Genomic DNA, 20,521 nt, shown 5'->3' on the forward strand with positions numbered 1-20,521 from the left:
TGCAAATGCCATATGAACCGTGTGTGAATGGTATGATAATTCCAGAAATATTATCATGTTTTGATGTAAATTCCTTCAAGCTTCATGTCTGTATCATTGCCCCCTTTTTTTTTTAAACATCTCAGGATGGGGTGATGAATGTTCTGATTTCTTTGCTCTTTGCAGTATTCACAATAATACTCAATGATTAGACTATTGAACAAAAAATGGGTGTGAGAACAGCAACTGTGAAACAATCTCCTGAAAGGATCCCTAAGCGAAAGAAAGAAATGAAATGAATATTCTAAAGCACAGACAAATATCGTACATTTGACTCCAAATTAGTTAAGTTCTTTATCCTACTACATGCTCCTCTAACTTCTGCTGCGACTGCGCCTGCCTCGCAAACCCTACTCTCGGCCCCACGGTATCGAATACCACATACTGACTCTTAAACAATATATCCCCAAAAACAACCTCATGAATCGCTGCCTGCATGCTACCAAAGCACATTGGCGTATCTCCATCTCCATATAAAGGGCGTAGGATAATGTGTTCCGGAGGGATCGTCGCGCGATAATTGTTTTCAATGATGAGAGAAAATGGCGGGATAGTGGCGTTGCAAGGGAACATCCAACCGTTGAAAAACGCATTTGCGAGGCCAGATATTTTTGCGGAACCGGGAATTTGGGAATAGTAATCGTTTATGATGGGCTCGGGGAGGAGCATCAGGGTAGTTCCTGTGTCTGGATGTGTGTGAAGGCAGAGCTGTTAATTTTGTTGACTCCGGGTGCAATGCATACCAGCTTCTACGATATTATATAAAAAAGAAAGAAGGGTTTAATTTATGGATCCTAATTACCAAGAAAGGCTTTAATAGGAGTGCTGGTATTGCTAGTAGAGTCACCAATAGCATACCCCGTGGTGCTGATAGACCAGAAGCCACTGTCATAGACGGGAGTATATGTAATGTTGCCGTTGTATTTATCATCGTCGATAAAGCCAAAGTCGAACGTTCCGGGCTTGTTTTTCTTGAGGGATACGGCAAAAAGGGGTTCGGGAAGCGTATCTTTAACATTGTCAAAGAAGCCGAGTTGTTTTTCAGGCCGAACTGGAATCATAATTAGCAAGTTTAAAGTATCAATGCCATTGGAGAAAGGCTAAAATATGCTGGTAGCAAGGTTTTTTTTTTTTTTTTTTTTTTTTTAGTTAAAATTCTTACCGTTATTAACGGAAGGGAAAGCAAGTCCAAGAACGCCGTCCAAATTAGAGTCAACAATAAACGTCTCGCCGACCTTCTGGGCGGCCTGGATGGATTGTGAGGGCGAAACCACATCGTTGATAGAAACTCTATCAATATACACGTTACCGCTTGCGAATGAACCATCTCCATAATTTACCTCCCAAGAAGATCCATTCATGGGTAACTTCCCGGGCAGGGGTGTATAAAAGTCGTGTGAAGCCCTTTCTACCAAGGGTTGTTGCGATGAAAATACCCAGCTAGTGTATGTAGCGTCAGCCCTGTTTTTACTTCTCAGCCATTGCTAGAAGAGTACCTACAGATCTGCAGATCCAGTATCAAGTGCCAAGTTCATAATTTTTCCCGCAACATTCACAGGGCTGAGATATTCGTTATCGTATGGTTCTGGGGTGGCTGAGACAGTCTGATTTACAGACCTTTCGTACATGATGATATCCAGGAGATCGTTGATGATGTCCAGTACCCCTTTTGGTTTGGCATGGTTTGCATGATCTGCCCTCAGAATGGCCACCGCATATTCTTCCATTGGGGAACGAGGAGTCGGTCTGCATTTTGAAACTTGCTGGATTGAGAATCCGCTGCGTTTCTCGATAGATCCAGAGCTGGCCAGAGTAAATAGGAACGCAGCCGCGATGTTGACAATCCCCAAACACCGCATGATTTTCGTAAAACAAGCGTGGGAGAAATGGGGCTCAGGGCTTTTGGGTAGCAAGAAAATGCCCGACTCTGTCTGGACCAGAAACATCAACAATTTCCATAGAAAGAAAAGCAGCAAGAACTTGTGGATATATTATATACATCTCAGGCTTGCAGTAATTGTATGCGTCCCGCTAATGCCCCCCCGTAGCATACATACGGTCCGGCATGAGCATGCACTGTCTATATGACACAGCAAAAAGCACACAAATGGACGAAATATCGAGGCACCAGATATATGCATAACAATGCGACTGTGCCACTGCCCCGATAAAAAGTCACCTAGCTGCTGCTGCGCCAAAAAGGTTCTAGAATACATGTAGGTTCTGAATACCGTAACGCCCGGGACTGCGGGAGCCCTCCGGGATAGCCTGATCAGAAGCAACTTGGAGGGTTCAGCCCAAGGGCTAATAATCACATATTCAATTGCAAAATCCCATTGCTCATATGCAGCTTAGGAGATTGTCCTGCAGAGTCGCTCATTAACGTTTTCAGGTGTCAATAAGAATAGTAACAAAGGGTCGGTCAGCTTGGCTGGTTAATTGGTAATAGCAGCACTCGGGCGGCAAAATATATCAATACTCCTCCTTGCCAGCGCAGTAGTGCCATGTTCCTGCGCAGGAGGGATTTCTGTACCCTCATTTAAGAGAGATTTCCAGGGCCACCGTTGCTCGTTGCTCGCCTGGAATATACTGACATAGACAGGCGCGAAATCCTTGTCTGCTGCCAAGACAGAGATACCTCAGAAACAAATTATCCAGCAGCAATTAATCATGTAGAATGTGATGTTTCTGTGATATATCTGTCATTTATATTAGATCCTGAGAATTGTAAGAGTGTGTGTTGTGATTTGACAGCTCTACTGTGTGTAATTTGTGAATAGAGTTGATTTCTTCAAATTAACAGATCATTCACTTGTGATAATGAGTTGAGAACTTGAGTGAACAGTTTAAGAACTGAATCTCTTCAAGATTAGAAAATAATATAATGAATGAAAATAATGAGAATATAAAAAAGAATATAAATTTTATATTAAAATAAAGCTATTTACGTGTATACAGAAAACTTAACCTCAGCTCTCTCTACCTCTACCACCCTCTCCCCCTACCACCCCTTCCACCCCGTATCACCCCTTCCACTCCCTACTCTACTTCCTCTACCACCACCACCGCCTCTACCGCCCCGCAACCCTCTCTACCACTTCCACCCTCTACCTCTACCACTTCTTTCACTCTCTACTCTCTCTATTATCACTACCGTCTCTACAGTCTCTACCACCCTCTCTCTCTACCACTCTCTATCACCTTCTTTCACCTCATATCACTTCTTTCACTTCTTTCACCCCTTTCACTCTCTACTCTCTACTCTCTACCTTCTCTATCATCATTATCATCTTTACCATCTCTATCACTGTCTTCTTCTATTACTCTCTCTCTTTATCACTCTCTTTCACTCTGTATTACCTCTACTATCTCTTCTACTTCTTTCACCTCTTTCACTCTCTAGTCTCTTTACTGTCTCTATCACTCTTTCTCTCTATCACTCTCTTTCACCCTGTATCACCTCTATCACTATTATCAGATTTAGAGAAAAGTATAAGAAATGTAAATACTGTAGAGAATGTATGAAAAGAGTAGAATGAAAAAAAGAATAAAGATTTGAAGATTGATCTGAGCTGTATAAGTCAGAGCATTTAAAATATTTTAATAGAATGTATATAATGTCACATTACAATGTTTTTCATATGAAAAAGTTGATTTTTCTATAATAAATAGAGTATATTAATAATGAATGTATAGGCTGTAATGAATGTAGTAGAGAAGAGTATAAAGAATGTAAATATAGTAGAGAACATCTGTAAAGAAAAGAATGAAGATTAATATTATACAGACTGCAGAGTCAGCTGTTCATACTCATTTAATAAAGTGCATGTGATATTATATAAGGTTATGTTACAGGGCATTTTATATTAAGAGTCTCAGATTGATCAGCTCTTCTACCAGCAGTGTGCTGATGATAACTGAGCTCTTTTGTCTCAGTAGTCTACAGATTATGAGACTGTTAAGTGTGAGCCCTGCTGTGATCAACATGCATGAGTTCAATTCCAGAATAGACTTAAGAATATAAATTTCAAAAACAAATACTCTGAATATTTAAACAGTACTAAGAGACATTCTAGAAGTGTACTCTAGAAACTGTAATGGATAGTTGGGTTCTACCCCCACTATTGTTCTTTTCCTTCTTTTCTTTGAATTCCTTTACCCTTGCAGCGTTGTAGATCCTCCAATTATCCGGAGCACTGTCTGGATTGACCAACCAACAGTTGCCAAAGTGAGATCTCTCACATTCAGGACATGTAGGTGGATTGCCCGATCCCCGATGGTTTCGGGAGCCCCCTTGTGAACTACCACGACCACATCCAGTACGGCCACCACGGGCCGAATTCGATGTATTGTTGTTAGAATTGATAGGTGTAGTGGTCGTTGTAGCTGTTGTAGCTGTTGTAGCTGTTGTAGCGGAGTTGGCCGCAGAATCTGTATTCTGTAGATTCTTTTTATCTTTTGGAGGATCAAGCCGCGAGCGGATCTCCTCCATGAGAAGATCAACATCCAATACCACAGCCGTGGATTTGGAATCCTGTATCTCCTCTATCTTCTTTTGAACATAATCCCTCCAATTGTTGGGTAGGACTGAGTAGAAGGTATCAAATATCCACACATCTGGGGGGGAAGCATCCATCATCTCCAATTTCGTGATGGCGGACCGGAACTTATCAAAGAATGTGTGTAGATTGGTGACCTGTGTACCACCAAGTGACATGAATTCCAGAACTGCCTCACAGCATAACTGTGTTTTTGAAATAGAGTATTCCTGTTCAATCGCATTCCAGAGGGTATAAGCGATCCGATTTTCATCATATTTGGAGAAACATGGTCTGACACCTGCACTCAATGAGTTCGAGATGAATGTATAGAGCCACCGGTTTCTGGCGTCCCAGAATGGTGCCCATTCAGCATCTCTTTATAGAGGGTTCTGTGTCTGTCGTTTCTCTATCATATACCAACACTGTGCATCAATCAGTTTCGCTTTCATGAAGATGCTCCATGTAGTGTAGTTGAATGTGCCAGTTAGACTGTTTGACCTCACAGCATTCTTGACATCTTCCTTGAATTGGGAGATTGCCTTGCCAACTCGGCTATCCGGTTCATAAAGGTTGAATTCCAACCTTTCACCGAGATTAGGATCCCATGTGGCTGTACGGGCTGTTGAGGTGGTGGCAGGATGATTGTTGACATCCTGTGGTCGATCCGTAGAGGATCTCTGTTGACGGAGTTTTTCCAGTTGTAATTCGAGTTCTAGGACTCTTCGCTTCTCCTTCTCCATCTCAAATGTCATCTTGAGATGTTCCATCTGTTGGTCTGATATTGCCTCGCCCGAACGGTAGACTTCATGAGAACCAGCATCAAGCTGTTGAGTAGATCGGGGGGCCGGCCTGACCGTGTCAGGAGCTGTATTCAAACCAGCTTCGAATCGAGAGGGTGTTTCGGGGTGTTCATCAATGGAGCTTTCAAATGCTCCAGGAGGATGTCCACTGGCAGATCGTGAGTGTGAAGAATCATCATCAACTGAACCAGTGGGTAGGACGCGAGATCGCGAATGTGTGTGTGGGCGAGATCGTGTTGAATCCGCCATCTTGAAATTCGTTTATTGGATCCTTGCCAATATTGTTCTCTTTCTTTTCTTGCTTTTTTGCAATGTGGTGTGTTTTCTGCAAGCCTCTTTTTTAAGCGAGCAGTAGTATTATTGATCAACAAGATCTCAAACACATCAATACTGATAGAATAAGACGATTTTAACACCTGATGGGTGTATCGAATGAAGCAGTAGTTAAAATAATGATTATTGACAAGGAATCCCGAATTGGCAGCGATTTTTGCGCAAAACGGGTCTCATAACCTGTAAAGCTTGTGTGATTGAAAGGTTGCTAGCTTGTGGGAAGTTATATGGTGGAAGGATTAGTAAGCCAGATCACGTGACCTGACAGTAAGCTCTTGAAAGAATGAGCTCTAGAAGTGCTCAGTCGCCACCAGCGCACTGCTGGTAGAAGGGCCAATCAACCCAGAACTCTCAACATCCCCTCTCAGATCAGCTATCACAGAGTACTACATTTTACTCGGAAAAGTTGGTTTTTCTATAATATATAGAGAGATAGCTCTATCTTTTGTATGAAATTAGATATAATAGATAGTGCACGGATAATATAAGAAGCAGATCTTGATACACATAAGATTCATATGTCTTCAACATATTCATCCGTGATATTCATTCTGACACAATGTCACTAAGCAGGTGCTACTAATGAGGTGCATGTGATGTCATGTTACAGTGTTTTTTGCACGGAAAAGTTGGTTTTTCTTTAATATATAGAGAGAAAACACCAGAGGGCCTCCAACTTAAACACCCTCAAACCACTTGTGTGCCAACGCCTCGCGAGCAGTGATTCTCTTTTCCAGATCAAAATTTTTCATTGCACTTTTAAAATCATCATCAACACTCTTCCAAAGGAAAAATGATCTGTGCAGGTTGTCTTTGTTGAAACCATCCTGAATTACTTCAAAATCCCAAACCCAGGGATTATCACCAAGGTATCTCAAAAACCCATTCAGTGCATCTTCATCTGCAAAGTACGAAATTTGGCGCTCAATTACAATAGCCAAGGGATCCACACCATCGTCCAACTACTCTTCCCCAACAGGGATGGTGTCTTGGACAAGGCGGACATGATTAGCACTGCTGTGTAGCCTATTATTTATCTCTTGAAGGTCCCTGGAATTAACCATGTGAATATACTTCAATATGACCTTTCAGTTGCCAGCACTGTGGAAGTTGTGAGTAAATAATCTCAAGAAGGGGTAATCAGTGTCAACTCACACAGCAAGACAAATCTTCTGTGAGGGAGATGTCTCTTCCTGAAGCACCTGTTCAATCCTATAACTTTGGCCAGACTGGCTAACGTACTCCCTAGAGTCTGCTAGGGCAGTTGACATTGTGTTTATTCTGCAATGAAGGGTTGGTGATTGGTGTAACACCAGTTTGCATTTGGAGAGGTTCCATGTTGCAAGATTTAAATATCTGCATGAGCGAAAATGAGCCTAATGACAGCATGAGAGGCAACAAATTCGAAGAAGATGCTGTTGATATTCGAGCAATATCTGAACATGGATTATTCTTCTTTTTATCGGCGCCAACGCGCCGGTCGACAAGCCTCAGCAGGCGCTAGTCTCTTTCAGTTGAACCCACCATACGCTGCGTACAGAACAGGAGGCTCCCCTTGCTCAGTTCGCTTCATATTCAGAATCTGCATGGGACTTGCCGGGGCCCTCGTTTTCAAGTTTTGGAGAATATTTTTGAAATGAGGTTCAGGATGGTATCTGGTTTGGTTCTGAAGTACAAAAGTCTTTCAGAACGTGGTAGGCGTTTATGCTATACTGTCTCCTAGGGAGCAGAAATTTCGTCCTTTTCGTTCAATTTCAATATCCCACTTCTAAGGTAGCAACCCAAGGAGGTCTATATCTTGCCTGTCGTTACACTGCATCATCCGGCGGGGCCAAACCTCAACATCGAGATACATAGTGATCAGTGTTTGAACTCTCCGACATGCCTATCGCGTTGCTGTCGACACCGGCTCGAGCTATGAGCCAAATACTTTCTAGTGGAAGTCTTTTATACGCTTCCTATTGAGGACTCTCAAGGCGATGGTGGCACCCAAATATCATCGGTTCAGTATCGGCTAATTGTCCTCACGTTACACATCCCTACGGCGAATATGAAACGTATGGAATTTGCCGTTGAGGGGGGTCTTACCTCCTAAAGTGACACCCTCTTTCCGAAAAACCTCAATCACCAATCTCTTGGGCTCTACCGGAGAGTGTTGGCGTTGATATTAGGGAAAAAAAGAATATATTTCATGGCCGGATATACCAGCATTCAGAGACTTCCGGGCATTAGGTTTTATGTATCGAAATATGGGAAAATTCCAGGTTCTGTCGTATCCACCTGAGCCTAGCCGTCTCTAGTTTTTCCGCATGCTTAGAAGGGCTTCTCATTACAGTCGATTCTCCTCCCTGCAGTGGTCATGATTTATCGTCAGATATCACTGTTCACACATCGTTCCATCATCGCACTAAGTTTCCCTTTTCATTTTTTACAGTCAGATCAACATCCCACTATGACTCCGATGACGACCTGTCCCTTAGAGATCTGCTTTGCGACCACCGCTCTGGGAAAGCCATGGGAGAGGATAGATGGGAAAAGCTACAATCAAGAGGAAACTGGTTCTAGAGGTAATCCTATCTCGAAAGCACCGTTGTGAAATATGTATATAAACTGAAAGCCGTTATCACTGACGCTTGTATTCTTACCTCCATGGAAGAACAATTTGAAACTAGCAGCCGTCTATCCCCTAGCACATACAATGATGCGAAAGTGTATTTCATGGAATTCTGCAAGGCCCTCCTAATCATAAAAAAGTGTGTTTCGGAGGACATCGGAATTTCAGACCTGATGCAGATTTGTATGGATGAAAACTACGCGCTTTACCTTATAAAAGAGCATCTACGATTCATTGCACACTACCTAGAATGCCATAGCTCGTCGGAAGACGGGCAAGTGCCCCCGAATCGCTGGCACATATTTCTTGCTCGCGCACAGAACCTATGGAAAAGCGATGTACGAAGCTGGCCCGGAGTCAGTGGATTGTCATGGAGCGGTTATCATCACGTAATCATGGAGGTTGCGGATGAATTTCGCTTGAGACAATAACGAATTGACGAAGCGCACCCCGGAGGTCATAAGACACTTTGAGATTCTACCTCAGGGAAGTTCGGCCTAGGCGGAGGAAATCCAGGTGGGGAATAGCTGAGCGAGGAAGAACAACTACGCAAATGTGGAGGAAAGCTGGAACAAGCATTGTCTAACTACTAGTTACGGCGCCCAGAGGGACGGGGGAATGGTATGGATACACTTGTCGAGTATCCTTCTTGGGAACAAGTAGAGCCTTCTATCTCATCCACAACCTAGTTAGTTGCTTGTACTCGCTGCTTAATATCGGCTCGGAAAGTCTTGTATGTCGGATATTCTATCAGTTAGGGGCACTGCAAGAAAAATAAACAAATAAAAAAAATTAGCAGATCTGGAAAATAAGATTCTCCACTCCCATGGTAGCGCGGCTGGGTTGGGTCCTTCGTGGCTTACTAACAAGCGACCGCTTAGTTAAATATTTCAGGGCCAGTTGGTCAGAATGACAACGTTGCTAGATAAACAGCAGCAGCTCTCTATCCATCCGGACCTCGACCTGAAAAATTCTACTGCGGAAGGGATAGATTAAGAAAAGGTTAGTGGCTTGTGGCAGTCTTTGTACGTACGTTACTATAATAATTGCTCAAAAACCGTGTTCTTATCCAACAGCTCCCCCAATTCAATCCAAGTTAAGAAGATATACATAGAACTTGAACATATTTCCGTCCAGCATACTCCGCAAACTCCAGAACGAAACAAATCGCTTCGCCTATAGAAACAATGGCATCTCCCGGTGCCGATATCTTCACCCAATATCCCCTCCACCTGGACCCAACCTCAAAAGCCATCTCCGCCCCCTCCTGCAGCTCCGCCGCCCTAGACCGCGAACTCGAATCCCTAAACCAACTCCACCGCGCTCTCCTCAACCTCGACAGCCCTAATATACCCCCACCCCCAAAACCAGTGAACCCCAAACGCAGCGCACAAATCGCCAAGCTGCGCGAGACGGCCAACACAGCCTTCCGCAAATCCTCCTTCGCCGAAGCCATCAAGCTCTACACATATGCCATCGACATGGCCCTAGGCAGACCTACGTGGGAACACGTCGGGCTCGTGCGCGATGAGCTACCGCCACTCTTTACGAATCGAGCACAGGCATATATGGCTCAGCAGCAGTGGGCGGAGGGTTATGTGGATGCGAAATCGAGCGTTGAGATATCGCCGACGAATAATGGGAAGGCGTGGTGGAGAGGGGGTAGATGCTTGATTGAGATGGGAAGATGGGAGGAGGCTAAGGAGTGGATTTCTAATGGATTGGATGCTGAGGGGACTAGGAGTGAACCGGCGAAGGAGCTGAAGGGCCTCATGGTGGATGTGGAGAGAGGGTTGGAGAGGGAGAGGGCTTCGAGGGAATGAAAGAATGAAGGAATGGGCGTATGAGGCCGGGCTTTTAATTTTCGTGTGTTTTAATTTGTTTCGATAGTGAGGGCTTCGCTTGTCCAATATCTGCATTGTGGTTCGCGGCTTCCTCCATGTTTGCTATGAAGTATTTGAGCTCGGTAGCTCCTTTTTATATATATCCCTGTCGCCTCCTGTCTTTTTAACGGCGTTTTTGAGCACTCTGCATTTGAGTTCTAATATCAATACTTTGTACTAGGATGGTGCATCACTATGATTCCCTCGTGATACGTGCGCGCTTTGGCAACATCTTCTCTCATTCTTAGTCTACATAGAGCTTGTGCAAAAAAAAAAAAACCCCTATATAAATCAATCCATACTCCATACTCCTAGCAGCAGATCTAATCAACACCAACACCGCCACACCCATCGGACATTTCAGAATTAAAAATATTTTGTGATTACCCAGCATAAAATATCTTTATTTCGGCTTTACTCTAAACTGAATTTGCAAGAGCACGTGATGAGGATCCTATAATTTCCAGTGGGAGTCAGCTCCCACGTCGAAGTCACATCCCATATGGTGTAGTGGCTAACATCAGCGTCTCTCACACGCTAGCCGGGGGTTCGATTCCCCCTATGGGAGAAAATTTTATTTTTTCCACTACAAGTGGATTTATTTATTTTGGATTTATATATATATATTTCAATTTAAAACAGATCTATCGCATATAGAGTTTGTGTAGGGTAGGGCAATATGCTCCCAGAACGAACATTGCCACACAACACACGTAACGGCGCCGGTAATCAAGATAGTATGAAAAAATAGCTGCTTAATTCTCACTCCTGCAACCCCATCACCAACCCAATACTCCTTAACACAGACATATAAATAGAAAAGCACTATCCAGAGAGACAGAGCAAGCAGTCAAAGCTGTCATGGAACTAGTGAGACCCAGAAGCCGCGCCTAAGAAACAACGAACTTTTCTTTATAAAAAACACAACATAGGATAAATATCGATATCACACGCAGTAAAAGGAGGGGAGAATGAAAATAAGCACGTATGACCAGAATGAATATATTTAATTACTACCACTGATCAATTCGCCCTCCCCTACCACTCTTGGAAGAAGAAATGACAATCCGCTGGAGACAAGAGAAAAAGGAAATGCAAAGCCAGAAGTGGTACAATCAAGGGTGATCAAAAATGAGGTGCTTCGGAACAAAGGCGGAGGTTGGTATATAGTTTCACACAGTAGGAGCAGCATGGCTGTTCTGAGGAAAAGAAGCTGGGAAATAAATAGAACAAGAAAAAAAGAAAAAGAAAAAAAAAAAAAAAAAACAATGAGAGAGAGCACCAAGTAGACGCCGGATGTCGACCAATACGCAAAATGAGAGAGAGAAGTGAAATGACAAACAGAAAAGAGTTGAAGAACACCTCAGGGTGTCACTGGGAAACAATAACGAATAGGGCGGACAAAGACCAAGGGTGCAATTACCAAATACAGAAGAAGACAATGTGAAAAAAATAAATAAGAGAGAGAGCAGTGTGCAGAAAACAAAAGAAATTGTTAAAAACGCTTGCAGTATTTCGCCTTTTCCGTTCATGCTTTTCTTAATACCAGAGGCAATAATGGCACTCGAAAGTTAAAATTAGACGTCCTTGAACTACTATTGGTGTTCGTGTTTTCTATGATACTGTTTGGGTAGGGCCTGGGTTATCATTCATCCTCGCGTTTCCGCTTCATAACAGCCTTGAGCATATCAAGCCGTTCTTGAGTTATACTAATCGCATCCTCCATCTCGAGCTTTGTCATCTTTTCATTCCTCAGGCGCGCTTCGAGCTCCTTTTCGCTCATAAGTTGTTGTCTTTGCCGCTGCCTCTCAGCTCTTGAATGGTCGACAGTGTCGCCTTTGTCAGATGAGGGAAGGGGGTTTACGACCGGGTATGCGAGCCCGTCCATTCCAACTCTCTCCTCCAGCCAGTTCCATAATTCGCTTTCCTCTCGCTGCCAAAGTTCTTCATACGCAATAATTCGTTCCGGGATAGAAAGTAATGGGGAGCCGACCCCTGACGGTCCCAGGCGAGATGGAGGCGGACTGCGGAACCAAACCATTACTAATACTATGGCGATAACACCAGCAGCAACATTACCACTCCAAAAGGGCTTGAAAATGTTGACTATCGGGCCGAGAGGACCACGTAAAGGTTCCAGCATTCCCCAATCCTCAGCTTGTTGTCTCCCTGATTCTGAAGCAGCCTTTCCGCTAGCTGCAACTTCGAGTTCGACAGCATTTGCTCCCTTCCGCTTACCTTTGACTCCTTTCCCAGCACCTTTCGGAGGGGTCGTGTCGCGCGAACGAGGAGCTACACCCACTCTAAGTGCCTTGACTAGGTCGCTTCCAAAAATCGTCTGACCATCGTTTGCACCCTTCTCGATAGGACCTATTGTGATTTCGTAAGCATCGCTTGTTACTGTTAAGAAATGCGGGGAAGAGACAAACCTTTGAGCCAACTCTTGCCCGACCATTCAATGGCGCAAGTCATGTAGAACCTGGTGGCATTGTTTGGTGCCCATGTAAACAGGTACTTGGTCTTCACACAGAAAATATTCCCACTAGGCACATCAGGAGTTTGCGTCGTTAATGTAACCAAAACAGCCTTCTCCAAGTCAAGAAAGTCTAAATTCTCGGTACTGATGCATTTGGTTTGCTTGGGTCCGATGGGCGCATATAGTGGCTTTGTATACGAATACACCCGGGTTTTGTTGTCCACGGATAGCCCCTTCTTGTCATCTTCAAACTGCAGATCATTCACTTTCTGATAATCGACAAGAAACTTTGACATGAATGCACCAGATGCGGGGCCAAAAACGAGGGCATAAACAAGGCCCAGTGGTGCTGGTATTATTTCATCTTTCATCACTTTATCGTAGCGCCCAGAGGGATCCGTAAACTCCGTTGGTGGATGGGTAGCCGGGCCGGGAAACTGTGGAAGAGAAGAGTACACTGACGCAGCTCCTTTCTCTAGTACTTTTGCTTCACTCTTAGAGGTAACTTGGGGAGTCGAGGAAGGCCCCACCAGTGGAATTGTGGATGCTTTGCGGCTGATTCGTTTTATATACTCTGATTTTTCACTGCTAGTAGTACTTGCGTCAACGGCGTCCACAAAGTTTGTGCCTTCATCCTCCTCATCTTCGTCATATATCTCGTCCTCTTTGTCAGAGGGACTCTCACTCGCAGCATCACTCTCATCGGTCTTCTCCGTTTTGTCACCGGTGCCTTGTTCTATCCGGGTGCCATTAACTGAGCTCTTGAGAGTCGGGTGGTTGATTTTCCAGATATTAACCATTAAATCGTATGTGGCTTCTCGGCTCAGCAGACTTCGGAACGTATGCCGCGCATGCAGAGTTTGAATTGCGATTGCATTCGGAAAAACCATGGCCGTAGACTCCTTCTCAACGGCCATAATTTCATCGAAACTGATTACTAATGTCGTTACCCAGCCGAGGATATTACTTGAAAAGCAGATATGACCTTCAGATATGTATATACGGCCAGCCAGGATGATTTCTCTTTGGAGAGCGCAACTGTAGTCTTCGATGAGATAATCGTCTTCCGGAACACTTCTGAATAGCTGATGAAAGTCGCGATTTCGCTTTTTGCTCGCCACAGCAAAGCCCGTCAATCGCGGAGCACTGGTATTGGCACCTGGAATACCCAAGCCAAATCCAGCAGCGCCAAGCGCACCAATTGTCGCACCAGACGATCCTCGATGCCTGCGTGCAAGGCGGCTACGTACGCTACCGCTGCGCTTGATACCAGAACCGACTTCTCCTTCGAAAATACTGCCACCTGGAGGAGTTTGTTCGCCAGTACTAGCTCTTCCGAGGCCATTTAAGGGGAGACTGGAACGAACGTCGGCAGTAGGTTGCTCAGGGACTGGTTGGGACGCAGATGCGCCATCTGCCGGCTTCTCATAGGCCATGGAAACTGCACGAGCGGCACGCATATCTTCTATCCTTGCAGAGATCTCATCTCTTTGGGATGCAGTTCCTCTACGAGGACGGGAAGCAGCCTCAGCTTTCGTAAACACAACACCATCCTTTGTAGTTATCTCCCCGCCCGCCGATGCGTCAATCCCAAGATGACTGAAATTTAATTCACCCATCCCGAGCGTTTCCACAGCCAGCTCCTTCTTCTCCATTGCATCCTCATCTCTCGATGAATCCGCGGCCTCTTCGCTGCTAGGAACATCAGTACTTGATTTTTCTGGCTCCGCAGGTTCTGGTGTGGACTGTGTGCGAGCCTGGCTATTCAAACTGTTTCCAAAGTTAGAAGCGGCATTCTGGGCCGCAGAGAGCATGGAGGAAAAGAACCCTGACGCGGTCTTGGCTTCTTCCACAGTAGGCGTTAGGGGGGCTGTCATGGAGTTCGAAAGTTTACTAGGGCTGTGGGCAGCAGATGCGGAACGAACACGTCTATGAGATATCATATTCCCTGACGGACTCACAACGGCATTGGGAGGTAAGTCGTGAGACTTTGAGGCGGAGTCGCTCTCTTCCACAACATTTGTAGACGGCAGTGCTGGACTTTGTGAACGACTACCAACTGGAGTTGGTGGAGTCACCGTCGTAAGGGGGCCAGGTATAGAAGTGGCAGGAGGGCTCGTGGGGGTGGAGGCCATGCCCGGTGGTTTAGCAGGGGTGGAAAGGGAAGTATTCGAAGTTCCTATATGTTGGGGTATTGGAGAAGGCAAAGGGGGAGCCTCTTCTGATGGCTTTCGGCTATTTTTGGCTAAGGAGCTTGATCTTCTTGACCTAGATCCAAAGAGCCCCCTACCAGTTTTTGTCGCCGGCGACTTCGGAGCTTCGCGCTCAGGGCTTGGGCTCACACTTTTTTTCGTGGGTATAGGACTGAAAGCTTCTTTAAGGTTTCGACTTTTTCGGTTTGCGCTGGATGATCCAGAGTAATCTCCCATATCCCCAGTGGTGGCAGCACGGATCATATGGCGACTACTATCGGAAGACGTGTCCGACGGGCCGTTGGCGTCTAATGCAGTTTCCGTTGGATCAGAGGGAGCAGTGGTCGTGATTATTAAAGGGGAGGATGAAGGCTGGAGCGAATCCCGAGAGAGACCTAAATCAGGAGACGAATGCCTATTCAAGATGGGGTTAGTTGGCCATGTAGATAGAGGCGTCGCAGGAATAGCCAAAGCTATCTCTAAGGAAAATAAGGTGGATTGGAGGAAGAAACCCACCTTCCAGATTCCGAACCGTTACTTGGGCCACGGTCCGTAGTATCTACTGTAGAGGTACTATGATTGCCTATGGTTGGTGTATCTTCAGATTCATTGGGGATACGATGCAGTTCCGTTCCACTCCCGTTGTCCTGAGCAATAGAATTTTCCGATTCCATCTTCTTCTTGCGTCGACGACGTGACCCTGGAATCAATTTCGAGATGCCAGTAGGCGGGCCATCATAACTGTTTCCGCCTCCTCCGCCTGCCCCGCTAGTTGAAGGCCGCGGGGATTCATGATTCGAGTCGATTGAAGGGGCGGCACTCCGCCCTGACATGGAGCCATCGAATTCGCTGAGGGTGGTCTTGCTGCGATTCGACCTTGTAAAGGTCTTTTTGAACCCATTAGTAGAGGGAGCAGGGGCTGCTTCACTCGTAGCGCCGTCCATCAGCAGAAAGGAACGGTGAACGCTCCTGATGGAGTTGACTGAATCTTAAACGACGGAGACCTTCTAGTCACTGGTTTGCAACGGGAATGATTTGGGGAGAAATGTAGTTCAAGTGAAAGAGCTGAAAATCCCGGGCCATGGGATAGAGGACTGGAGGTCACAAAGAGCGGGGGACATGGGGAGGAGGGTTAGACCAACGCTGAAACAAAGCAGCGGAAGCGCAGATGGATGGTGAGAGGGTTGGTTGGTTAGGAAGAGGCGGGCGGCGTGGGTGCTCGGGGAAGTTCACGCAGCAGAAGTCTAGGAGTAGGAAAGGGGCTGACTGTGCCCATTTGGTGTCAGCATGGGTTGTTAGATCAGCAGGCAGGCTGACATGAGTATAGGAGAATTGTAGCCCGTGGAGGTTGTCAGGACGAGCGGTTGGGATGAAGTTGGTCTTCCCTGCGATTGCTGTGTTGGAATGTTCGGAGCAAGCTTGGATGCAGTTGCCGATTGGAAATACGAATACGCCAGTACGGGGGGTACCGATAAATTACGCCCTCTGCAACGCCTGATTGGCCCCCCACTTCGCACCGTGTATTTTACAGAGTACGGTACGTGCGTACTAGGTATGTACATACAAGTGATACAGTTTCAGCGATACGACGAACTACATACATCGACACATTTACAAGCGGCTCTTGTTTTGTCGGCGTGATTGTTACCCCGGCGTCAGTCAGCTCTGTTCAAGCAGCTGGGGCCGGTGACACTGCTGCTGTCTTCAAGAATTTGGCAGTTTTGACAGGTAGGAAGGGTTGGACAGAAGTGGATAGGAAGCTACGCAGCGTCGAAGGACCTTGGATCCTCCCTTGACGCTTGTGCAATTTCGTGCTGAGCTGCATGAAGCAATTCCCATACGCGGTGATCCATGGATATGGAGAGGAAAACCGTGGTGGGGGCTGATGGGGCGTCGAAGTTCTATTTCTAGATTATTTTGAAGCACATCGCCACATATGAACAATTCCCGACGGGCACAATTTCGATCGAAATGGTAGGGCGCCATCGGTAAGTGCATGGGGCAACAACCAATCTCGCTTCCCAGAAACTTGAAAGTTGATACTTGTCGTAATAATGACATATCCTGGAGAATATCAAGATCTGCACCACGGTGATATCTCTCCCCCTCCAATAATCCGAATAGCTATTGGCTGCGAAACCCGCTAATTTCGAGGTATCAAGATCGTGCTACGCCTCTTGAGACATACATGGAGAGCAGTCACTATTGCTGACAATATTAATGCTGAAGTGGGATTACGAAGTACGGCGTATCCAAAGTCGTAGCCTGATAAAAAGCGATTGGAGATTGTTGTCTCAGCCTGCGGCTGACCTTAAGCCACTGCCACGATGGAATCAGCGACGTGATAAATAAATACATAGATACATTTTCCATGGTTACTTATTTACACTGCCAATGGTATAGAATACCAGACCAACAAACAGGTCACTGTTTACTTACTTACTACGGAGTAGATGACTCGAGACTCTCGAGTAAGAAGACTCTAGTTAACTATAGTATTATTATTGTTTTTACAGACTGACCGAGTCCCTCTGCAAGCAATGCCTTGAGATCTATTTACAGAGTAATCTTGCATACACGTACCATACATGTATTCGGTGTATGTAAATAACGCGGCGCGACTCTGTCCCGCTTGGGCCTGCAATAGGTGACTAAGCCATCTGATAAGTGAAGGCTGCTCTCGTGACTTCATCGACTCCAAGCTCCAGCTCGAGAGAATCAACATTCGATATTCCGAGTCCAGGTACAAAACTCATCGCCACAGCTCTTCAAACCTCTCGAGTCCCACTGATTTCTTCGTAATACTAAGTTTTCGATTTGCTGAAGGGCGTATTGAAGAGGCCTTGTCAGTGGAGATATGGAATCGTCGCCGTTGACTTTGGTATGTGGAGTGTTCCTAACCCTACCTGGTACTGGACCTCGAAGCTAACCTGACCGCCAATACTGTGTCTAGGCGCATTCCCATGCTCGAAATGCCCTCTTCGAAACACGCAAATCTAACCCGGTAGCGGCCAGTGAGGAACATGACCTTGCTGCTGGCGAGTTTTCGACCGCAGCCCAAGGCACCCTCGACCCTGATGTATGTGGATTCTTGCCTCTGTAGCTATACACACAATCGTACATATTCTCATATGGATGGGATTCTAGGCGCTGCGGACCCTTCAGCTCCTCGAAAAACACCACAAACGACTTGCGGAAATCCTCAGGTTCCAACATGAACACCCTGTAGCCTCTTGTCCCGAATCCGTAAATTCGCCGCCGTCAACCCTTTCAACTGCCCAACATATTAAATTTATCTCTGAAGGTGTAGGTGGAGGATCGTCTTCTGTTGCAGCTCCATCCCTGGAAAATACCCACCAACCCCCTCGTTTACCCACTCAACATAGATCTCTCCAGCGCGATACAAGCTCAATAGCAAGCAATTTGGCTTCCGCACGTGGTATTCCTTCCCACCCACCCCGAGGCAGTCTTGTATCTCCAACTGTATCAGCTCAGAATGCTGGCGCGCAAATGGCCGGCGCTCCATTACGGACAAGACTTGAAGACACTAGTCTCGATACCGTAAACGCCGAATTAAAGGCTCTCCCTAGCATGTCTTCCAGACGTAAACCGTCTTGGGCTCCAACGGCAATAAGCCCTACAGATATCGTCGACCAACAAGCAGTCCCACCAGAGCCAACTGAGACACGTAGACTCGGTTTTGGATTCCCAAAGGATGAATCGTTCCAGCGATTTTATTCAACCTTTGAAGGCCTCATATCCAAACTCTCTGGACCCCTAGCTTTTGCTAGTTTACCTCTGGGCATTGATCCAGCCAGCCAGAAATCCGGAGCAGATACCAAGCTCGACCGCAGCCCTGCATCCGCAGATACTACCAGCCATTTTACAGAGCAACCAGACGTGAATAAGCTAGTATCAGGAGCCGCACTTCGGGCTCTTCGAGGCAGAGAGGGCTCAAATGGGTCAGCTGGCCACACAAACCCGGCAGAATCATTCTACGTTGTCCCTACGGCGGGTGGAACGATATCGTACGCGGGCATCCTTTCTCGAGCTGAAAAGGAAGCCCGTAGAAACAGCCTAGGCGACAGCCACGACGACGACTTCGTCGATGCGCGTGAAAACCCGCTGCCCCCGGAATCTTCTGCAACCGCCACGGCATCAAACAGGGATCGAAAAGCAACTGGGGGACGGAGGAGAGGAGGAGCAGGGGGCGCACTGGAGCGCAGCACGGCACAGGCTGCACCACACCCAAACGCAAAAACCCTAGAAGAACTGCAAATGGAGAACCAAGCGCTGAAGCACCTGTCAGACACGCTTTCCAAACGACTGCACATGTGGGAAGTCAACGCGCAGTCGTCATCATTGGCATTGCAGCAATCCCTCAAAGCGATGCAGCACCAATCCGCCAGCTCGCCTGCACGCCAGCTCTCCCCCATGTCCTCTGCTACACCTCAGGTATCCCATGCCCAGGGTACACAATCAACATCACCGCTACCTCCAGCGGAGGGTGCTGCTGCGGGACTCCAGCCATCATCACGGGCTGGGCCTGGTGCTGACGCGGCCCGGCTTATGGAGCTAGAAGAGCGCGCGCGCCGGAGTGAAAGGGAGTTGCAGCGCGTGGGCCGCGAGAACGAGAAGTTGAGGGATGTGGTGGGGCGGTATCGGGATCGGTGGGAGAAATTGAAAGAAGGGGCTCGAGTGCGGCGGGAGGGGGGGAATGGGGGCGGCGGGAATACTAATAATGGAGGTGATAAGGGGAAGCCGGTGGAGAAGAGTAAGAGTGCTGCTACAGCTGCACCTGCCAGCACGACTGCTGTTGAGGAGGGTGCAACTGCGGTTAATAGAGATGGCGCTAATAGCACTGCTGCTGGAGGAGGAGCAGCCGGAGGAGGAGGGCCGGGTGGTGGTAGTGGTGCCGGGGAAGGTGAAAGAAAACGACGAGATGAAGATGAAAGTGCGAAGGGTTTGCTTGATGACTAGCCTTTTCTTTCAATTGAATGATTGGAATCCTCCTGGCAGGTGCTTTAGTTAATTCAAAAATGTATCCATCCCATGATGATTGCTGGCCATATCTGCATAAAAGAAAAGTTCCTTTTAGACCCGCTACTACTTCTGCGATGGAGCTGGAAACATGTAGCATTTAGTAGAGAAGCATTAAAAATCAATGTGTTCTAATTTTTTTATTTTTTTACTTTATTTTTTTATTTTATTTTATTTATCTCCACAAGTAAAGAAAGAATGCTGCATATAACAACAGCATTATGTATTGGGGGGGGGGGGGGGCACATTGATTCAAAATAGGAAGAAAACAGAACCCGGAGAAAAATGCCGTTAAATTGATCGCGGAAAAGAAAAAAAAATACAGTAAGGCAGAAGAAGATACCATGCATAATGCAATGGCTCTGTAGGAACAAAAATCTGCTTTGTAAGAAGGGGTCTGAAACCTGGAGAGCAAAGGCGACATAGACAATAATCCGCCGATCGAAAGCGGAGACAAAAATGAACATTGAAATAGATGAAAACAGAGGAAGAATGGTTCCGACCATACACGGCATGCAGTGTGGACGAAAAGGTTGAAAATTAAAGTAAAGTAAACAAAGTCGCCAGAAGGAAAATATATATGCGAAGGTGACAACGAAAAAA

The 20,521-nt window shown here is 46.2% G+C and overlaps 8 protein-coding genes and 1 non-coding gene across 10 annotated transcripts; 5 read left to right on the forward strand and 4 right to left on the reverse strand.

Moving 5' to 3' along the window:
• Positions 1-6: 6 nt before the first annotated feature.
• On the reverse strand, positions 7-2,901 carry BDBG_04134. Of its 2 annotated transcripts, XM_002625219.2 has the most exons (4): positions 1,540-2,889; positions 1,202-1,479; positions 842-1,090; positions 58-725 (listed from the first exon to the last, which is right to left on the reverse strand). In XM_002625219.2, exons 1-4 carry the CDS (start codon positions 1,983-1,985, stop codon positions 334-336), a joined length of 1,365 nt encoding a protein of 454 aa, XP_002625265.2. In that variant the 5' UTR covers positions 1,986-2,889; the 3' UTR covers positions 58-333. The 2 variants fall into 2 exon arrangements, with proteins under 2 accessions (XP_031578144.1, XP_002625265.2); XM_031721548.1 differs by having other exon boundaries at positions 7-1,090; positions 1,540-2,901.
• An 849-nt stretch (positions 2,902-3,750) lies between these two features.
• On the reverse strand, positions 3,751-5,724 carry BDBG_04135 (uncharacterized protein). The gene is made up of 2 exons (XM_002625220.2): positions 5,004-5,724; positions 3,751-4,955 (listed from the first exon to the last, which is right to left on the reverse strand). The coding sequence occupies exons 1-2, from the start codon at positions 5,627-5,629 to the stop codon at positions 4,112-4,114; spliced, it is 1,470 nt and encodes a 489-aa protein (XP_002625266.1). The 5' UTR covers positions 5,630-5,724; the 3' UTR covers positions 3,751-4,111.
• Positions 5,725-6,385: 661 nt separating this feature from the next.
• Positions 6,386-9,161, forward strand: BDBG_04136 (uncharacterized protein). The gene is made up of 2 exons (XM_002625221.2): positions 6,386-8,280; positions 8,370-9,161. The coding sequence occupies exons 1-2, from the start codon at positions 8,073-8,075 to the stop codon at positions 8,756-8,758; spliced, it is 597 nt and encodes a 198-aa protein (XP_002625267.2). The 5' UTR covers positions 6,386-8,072; the 3' UTR covers positions 8,759-9,161.
• On the reverse strand, positions 6,391-6,984 carry BDBG_16971 (uncharacterized protein; the record flags this gene model as incomplete). Its single annotated transcript, XM_031724805.1, has 2 exons — positions 6,391-6,675; positions 6,871-6,984. 2 exons carry the CDS (start codon positions 6,982-6,984, stop codon positions 6,391-6,393), a joined length of 399 nt encoding a protein of 132 aa, XP_031578145.1.
• Positions 9,162-9,232: 71 nt separating the features above from the next.
• BDBG_04137 (tetratricopeptide repeat domain-containing protein) lies at positions 9,233-10,553 on the forward strand. Its single transcript, XM_002625222.2, has 2 exons — positions 9,233-9,329; positions 9,404-10,553. The coding sequence occupies exon 2, from the start codon at positions 9,515-9,517 to the stop codon at positions 10,148-10,150; it is 636 nt and encodes a 211-aa protein (XP_002625268.1). The 5' UTR covers positions 9,233-9,329; positions 9,404-9,514; the 3' UTR covers positions 10,151-10,553.
• Positions 10,554-10,706: 153 nt separating this feature from the next.
• On the forward strand, positions 10,707-10,778 carry BDBG_16972. Its single transcript has one exon. It is a non-coding gene; the product is annotated as a tRNA-Glu (tRNA).
• A 41-nt stretch (positions 10,779-10,819) lies between these two features.
• BDBG_04138 (GRAM domain-containing protein) lies at positions 10,820-17,018 on the reverse strand. The gene is made up of 3 exons (XM_002625223.2): positions 15,395-17,018; positions 12,640-15,293; positions 10,820-12,580 (listed from the first exon to the last, which is right to left on the reverse strand). The coding sequence occupies exons 1-3, from the start codon at positions 15,820-15,822 to the stop codon at positions 11,856-11,858; spliced, it is 3,807 nt and encodes a 1,268-aa protein (XP_002625269.1). The 5' UTR covers positions 15,823-17,018; the 3' UTR covers positions 10,820-11,855.
• Positions 16,283-16,674, forward strand: BDBG_04139 (uncharacterized protein; the record flags this gene model as incomplete). Its single annotated transcript, XM_031721549.1, has 2 exons — positions 16,283-16,415; positions 16,460-16,674. 2 exons carry the CDS (start codon positions 16,283-16,285, stop codon positions 16,672-16,674), a joined length of 348 nt encoding a protein of 115 aa, XP_031578146.1.
• Positions 17,019-17,295: 277 nt separating the features above from the next.
• BDBG_04140 (uncharacterized protein) lies at positions 17,296-20,095 on the forward strand. Its single transcript, XM_002625225.2, has 3 exons — positions 17,296-17,759; positions 17,832-17,957; positions 18,026-20,095. The coding sequence occupies exons 1-3, from the start codon at positions 17,736-17,738 to the stop codon at positions 19,856-19,858; spliced, it is 1,983 nt and encodes a 660-aa protein (XP_002625271.1). The 5' UTR covers positions 17,296-17,735; the 3' UTR covers positions 19,859-20,095.
• Positions 20,096-20,521: the final 426 nt, after the last annotated feature.

This window comes from Blastomyces gilchristii (assembly GCF_000003855.2).
Source record: "Blastomyces gilchristii SLH14081 genomic scaffold supercont1.7, whole genome shotgun sequence".
Classification (NCBI taxonomy): domain Eukaryota; kingdom Fungi; phylum Ascomycota; class Eurotiomycetes; order Onygenales; family Ajellomycetaceae; genus Blastomyces; species Blastomyces gilchristii.

Excerpts from the sequence above, each read along its gene's own strand:
- BDBG_04134 (XM_002625219.2), bottom strand. The coding sequence starts at position 1,985 with ATGTTTCTGGTCCAGACAGAGTCGGGCATTTTCTTGCTACCCAAAAGC. Across the intron at positions 1,480-1,539 it reads GATACTGGATCTGCAGATCT|CTGGGTATTTTCATCGCAAC; the intron begins GTAGGTACTCTT and ends TACATACACTAG. Across the intron at positions 726-841 it reads TCCTATTAAAGCCTTTCTTG|ACACAGGAACTACCCTGATG; the intron begins GTAATTAGGATC and ends ACACACATCCAG.
- BDBG_04135 (XM_002625220.2), bottom strand. The coding sequence starts at position 5,629 with ATGGCGGATTCAACACGATCTCGCCCACACACACATTCGCGATCTCGC. Across the intron at positions 4,956-5,003 it reads GCGAAACTGATTGATGCACA|AGATGCTGAATGGGCACCAT; the intron begins GTGTTGGTATAT and ends CCCTCTATAAAG.
- BDBG_04136 (XM_002625221.2), top strand. The coding sequence starts at position 8,073 with ATGATTTATCGTCAGATATCACTGTTCACACATCGTTCCATCATCGCA. Across the intron at positions 8,281-8,369 it reads AGAGGAAACTGGTTCTAGAG|AACAATTTGAAACTAGCAGC; the intron begins GTAATCCTATCT and ends CCTCCATGGAAG.
- BDBG_04137 (XM_002625222.2), top strand. The coding sequence starts at position 9,515 with ATGGCATCTCCCGGTGCCGATATCTTCACCCAATATCCCCTCCACCTG.
- BDBG_04138 (XM_002625223.2), bottom strand. The coding sequence starts at position 15,822 with ATGGACGGCGCTACGAGTGAAGCAGCCCCTGCTCCCTCTACTAATGGG. Across the intron at positions 15,294-15,394 it reads AACGGTTCGGAATCTGGAAG|GCATTCGTCTCCTGATTTAG; the intron begins GTGGGTTTCTTC and ends CATCTTGAATAG. Across the intron at positions 12,581-12,639 it reads GGGCAAGAGTTGGCTCAAAG|GTCCTATCGAGAAGGGTGCA; the intron begins GTTTGTCTCTTC and ends AAATCACAATAG.
- BDBG_04140 (XM_002625225.2), top strand. The coding sequence starts at position 17,736 with ATGGAATCGTCGCCGTTGACTTTG. Across the intron at positions 17,760-17,831 it reads AATCGTCGCCGTTGACTTTG|GCGCATTCCCATGCTCGAAA; the intron begins GTATGTGGAGTG and ends TACTGTGTCTAG. Across the intron at positions 17,958-18,025 it reads AAGGCACCCTCGACCCTGAT|GCGCTGCGGACCCTTCAGCT; the intron begins GTATGTGGATTC and ends ATGGGATTCTAG.